At 39.4% G+C, this 5000-nt stretch overlaps 1 protein-coding gene across 1 annotated transcript in view; it reads left to right on the forward strand.

The window, feature by feature from the left end:
* Nucleotides 1-5000, forward strand: part of LOC138028987 (arylacetamide deacetylase-like) — a 10526-nt gene that overhangs the window by 4726 nt on the left and 800 nt on the right. The window contains exons 2-5 of the mRNA XM_068876644.1: nucleotides 637-895; nucleotides 1683-1746; nucleotides 3184-3400; nucleotides 4061-5000. The exon at nucleotides 4061-5000 is cut by the window's right edge and continues 800 nt beyond it. Of these exons, the coding sequence (XP_068732745.1) occupies nucleotides 637-895; nucleotides 1683-1746; nucleotides 3184-3400; nucleotides 4061-4600 (1080 nt within the window). The 3' untranslated portion in view covers nucleotides 4601-5000. The remainder of the gene's footprint in view (nucleotides 1-636; nucleotides 896-1682; nucleotides 1747-3183; nucleotides 3401-4060) is intronic.

Consider the following 5000-nt stretch of genomic DNA (forward strand, 5'->3'; position numbering starts at 1 on the left):
ATATTATTACCCATTGTGGTAACTTCTTGGTTAGTCTTAAAAATTCTGCATTCCAGTTTTAACTTTAGCAGGGTGCAGGGATGGCGTTGTGTTGAGAGCACTCGCTTCCCACCAATGTGACATGGGTTCAATTCTCAGACTTGGCGTCATGTGGGTTGAGTTAGCTGGTTCTCTATACTCTGCAGCGAGAGGTTTTTCTCGGGTAGTCTGGTTTTCCCCTCTCCTCAAAACTAACATTTTATTTTATTTGAGTTAATTTGTTGATTTCAGTTTACATTGTCCCCAAATTATTATTAGTGCATTTTACTAACTAAAGGAATATTTTGACTTTATTTGGTGAGCTCTCCAGGATGGAGTGTACACCCTTGGGATTTTATAATACCGTCCGTTGGCAACTGTGTTTCTTGTGTCTCTCCGGTGTCTGTGAGACAATTGCTTAAATTGTCCTGATAAGAGCAAGCATTACTTCAATTTTTCTTCTGTAACCCACACTTTCTTTCCTTCAGAAATATTTGTGCCAGTTTTCATTTGAAATCCTCCTGCCAAGCAATATGTTAAAAGTTAAGGGATCAGGGAATTGTTTTTTCTTGAAAGCGGTTAACATCTGTAAAATAGCCAGTGTTTTTATTTTTGTAGGCTTATATGACCACCCTCATCGGCATAGGTGATAATTATCACTCAAATCTAGCATCCTTGTTGGCATTTATGAGCAGTTTATTCAAGAATGATATTTACTCAGACTCCTTGGAAATCAGTGACACAGAAATATTTGGTGTTGGTGTACGAATCTACAAACATGTTAACAAAACAAACCGAGACAATGAGGATGGCAAACCTGGTTTATTGCCAGCAATAATTTATTTTCATGGGGGAGGATGGACCTATGGAAGTTTAGGTGAACTGTTTTCCCTCAAGTTGAAGTATTTCTCTTTTGCTGTTATAATTTGATATATGTAGCTATAACTTTGTCTCTTCAAATAAAAAATTCAGTGTCTTAATTAAGTTTCAAATATTCTTATATGCTTAAAACATGAGGAGTATTGGGATGATGTAAATTTTATAGATTTAACAAATTGATCTCAGTTTTTCATGCATCTGTCCTGTAATAACATTGTCAAAGTAGTTGTGGATCCACGAGGCGACAGCCGAGTGGATCCGCAGACTACTTTGAAATTCTTTGTCAATAACAGGACAGACCCATGAAAAACTGACATCAATTTGTTTTTTTTTTACAATAACAAAAAGGCGGAGGGGTCAAAATTAAGTCAAAGCATGAGAAGAACGCGAGACAAAAATGCGAGAAACTTCAATTTTCTTCAAGCTGACGCAACCAATGTTGCGTCAATATTGCATAAATTATAAATTTATGTGTCTGTCCGCTTATTGACAATAAAAATTAGTCAATGAGTGTGCGAGAATTTTGCAGTCATTGGAAAATAACCCATTGACACTTCATACGCCCTAGGACGCCCCCAGTTGAAGAGTAAAATTGTCTAGCATTAAACAGAGTAAAATCTGTTGAGTCTCACTCCAGGAGTCAAATTATTGGTTATGTCAATAAATTGTTTGATGTGTACTTTCACAAGACTGGTTTTTCTAGTTGCGAAGGTAGAATGATTTACTATCAGCATATGTTATCAATCTTGGAAACAAAATTTGAAATTTTTTTGATGCACTTTCAGATGCTTATGATGATTTTTGCCGTGAGCTTGCAGTTTCTGCTCAAATAATTGTTGTGAGTGCTAAGTAAGTGTTGTTTATGTACTCTGTATAGACCCATATCACTCAATGTCCAAACAAAAGATTTTGCCCGTCGAACCTCTCATTCAGTGTGAGGCTGGACGGGCAAAGACAATGCAAAGACAAAGCCTTTATTCCCCACAGACTCCAAAATGGCCACCGAGTGATAAAGGTGAATTGAGTGGATGGTAGAGGTTGTGAATCCATTAATTCATGAATAACGCCCCATTGACAATGAGTAAAATCTTCAGGTGTTACACATGGTAAAATATATCAAGTCTCACTCCTAGGGGTCAATGGGTTAATTACCCATTCTGGTTTCTTGGTTAGTCTCAAAAATTCCTCATTCCAGTTTTAACTTTAGCAGGGTGCAGGGGTGGCACAGTGTTTGAGAGCACTCACTTCCCACTAATGTGACATGGGTTCAATTCTCAGACTTGGCGTCATGTGGGTTGAGTTAGCTGGTTCTATACTCTGCACCGTGAGGTTTTTCTCGGGTAGTGGTGGTGAGAGCACTCGTCTTCCACCAGTGTGGCCCAGGATCGATTCCCGGATTCTACGCCATATGTGGGTTGAGTTTGTTGGTTCTCTACTCTGCTCCAAGAGGTTTTTCCCTGTCCTCAAAAACCAACATTTGCAGGCGTAGCTCAGTTGGTTAGTGCGCGGCTTTCGGAGCAAGGGGTCCCCAGTTCGATCCTCGGTGACTTCAACGTCTGTTTCCACTTTCCTCTGATCCGTGTAGCTATCGCTTTAAATATCTGTGAAACAGAGCACTGACAGAGGGAGGGGAGTAAAAGGCACACCGTCGGCTTCCATTGATACCAGTTTCGTAACTGAAGGAACTACCGACATTAAATAAATTGACTTTTTGACTTTACTTTACTTTTTAGTCTGGTTTTCCCCTCTCCTCAAAACCAAAACATTTGATGTGAGAGGCATGGGTCTGTTCTTGATTTTGTCACAAACTGCTTTGCATAATTTCTTTGAAAACAGGAATGCGAAGCAGTTTGTGACGTAAAATTGAGAATATATAGACCCATGCCTCTCACATCATGGTTGTGAGTCTAAATTACTGCTAGTTCTGCCGAGTATGTGGCTTGCATGGCACAGAAAAAGCGAAATTCTGGGTAACAACGGTGGGTGACCTGTTTGCACTATATGGGGTGATTTATATTAGGAACAAAAATATTTGAAAGGCTCAGATTGTATTAACCACATGGGCACTACTTTATAATTATTCTATCTTTTACGTTTTACAGAAGCTTCACTTTGTGCTTGTTTTATGTTAGTTTTGGCTGATTTGAAGGTCTTAATTCTTAATCACTATCTAAAAGGCCCTGAAAAAGGAACAAGTGTAGTTTTACAACTTAAGGGTTCACAGAAAGCTTTTTGAGAGATTTCTGATATATTTTTACACAATTTCTCATCAATCTCTTTCTGTAGTTACAGGCAAGCTCCACATTACATCTATCCAACCCAGTTCAATGACTGTTACAATGTAGCTATAGGTGTCCTGAACACAGGCGCCACTTATGGTATTGATGTTTCCCGTGTTGGGATCATGGGTGACAGTGCTGGTGGAAATTTAGCTGCAGCAGTTTCTCATTACATTGCGTCAGTCTCTGAGATGCATTGCAGAACACAGTATCTAAAGGCACAGGTAGGGATTGATATTATTTATAATTTGAATGGATTTTGCTCCCATGGCAGAACTTTAATCAGATAATTGTAACTGAACTTGTAACTGAAGCTCTGGGACATCTAAAACAAAGGCTAGTTAATCTAAATTTGCGTCCCAGTATGGTGGATTTGTACCATGTGATCACTATCCTGTAAAGGGCCCATTATGTATCGCCAAGGGTTGCGTGTTGAGTGATAGTTATGATTTGACAGAGAATGATTGAAGACAATCTTGTTGTGCTGGGCTTAGTCAGAGGCCATCTGCAGTCAAAGGCAACTCAAAGACTCTCTTTGTAAGACTTCTACCGGTGGGTGCCAATCTTCCAGGGGTTTCAATAACTTTTTCCAGAAGCGGCTGGTGATAGTAGAATACTACGAAAACCACTGAACTGTGGAGTGGACCTGAATTACTGAGTCACTGCCCTTCCCACTTTTGCTGGTAAATAGTTCAAATTCTTGAGAGGTTTTGTTGCACTTGCAACCTTTGCTGGACAAGAACAATTTTATGCACCATCACTGTAAGTTGAAATAACTTTTGCCATCACCTGTTTTTTTGTTTTACTAGAAATAATGTAACCAATTTTAGCCATCATAGAATGATATACTTCCATTTCGTGTACCTACTTTTATTTGTCTCCAGATCCTTGTTTACCCATCTTTGCAATTTCTTGATTTCAATTTGCTGTCCTTTGTGCAAAATGCCGGAAATAACATCCTCTCTAGAGAAGACCAGGCAGGACATGTTTCTCTCTATCTTAATGGCAGTACAGATCTCAAAGAAATCCTTCTTTCAGGAAATCATTCACATCATCTTCAAGGTACGGAATACATGTCTTTCATTAACAAGTCAAAGACAGCTGTCATTCAAGATGATTCTTCAAAAGAACTTTCTTCTTCTGCTTTGGAGGCATTGACTCATTTCAAGGGGTCACCTCTGATGGCAAAAGACTTTAAGGGAATCCCCCAGACATTTGTCCTTACAGCAAAGTTTGATGTTGTAAAGGATGAAGGGTTTCTTTATTCAGAGAGATTACGGACTGCAGGAGTGCAAGTCAAATATAAGAACTATGACTCTTTTCATGGCTTTGTAACAGCGGCAACTGAGGGGTCATCAGCCAGAACAGATGAAGGAGATGAAGCCATTGCTGATATAGTGCAGTACATAAAAGAAAGAGTATGAAAGTAATCAGTGTGAGAAGGTGACTCACATGTAAGTTTACACAACAAGTGTGTAGTATAATGCCGTCACAAGGCCTTCCAAGGGCTTAAGCCGGCAAGAGACATCTTCTAAAAGCAAGTCAAAGCTAGAGGACGCTCAAAACAGCAACCAATTATTATTTTTATACCTCCCAACTCAAATGCGTTTTCCGATTGGAGGAGAACATGTCACGTGTCATGGGTCAAAACTCACTAACTCCCTAGGGCGAACAAAACTCACTAACTCCCTAGGGAAACAACGACTTGAACTTTTAACTGACATGATGAGGTCACACACCTTTGAAACAGCATCAAATTCCGTTTACAAATCTGTGGGAGGTATAACAACACTTAATGACTGGCCCCACGGGAAACAGTGAGTT

The sequence above is a fragment of the Montipora capricornis genome, chromosome 13, assembly GCF_036669925.1.
Source record: "Montipora capricornis isolate CH-2021 chromosome 13, ASM3666992v2, whole genome shotgun sequence".
In the NCBI taxonomy this organism is placed as follows: Eukaryota; Metazoa; Cnidaria; class Anthozoa; order Scleractinia; family Acroporidae; genus Montipora; species Montipora capricornis.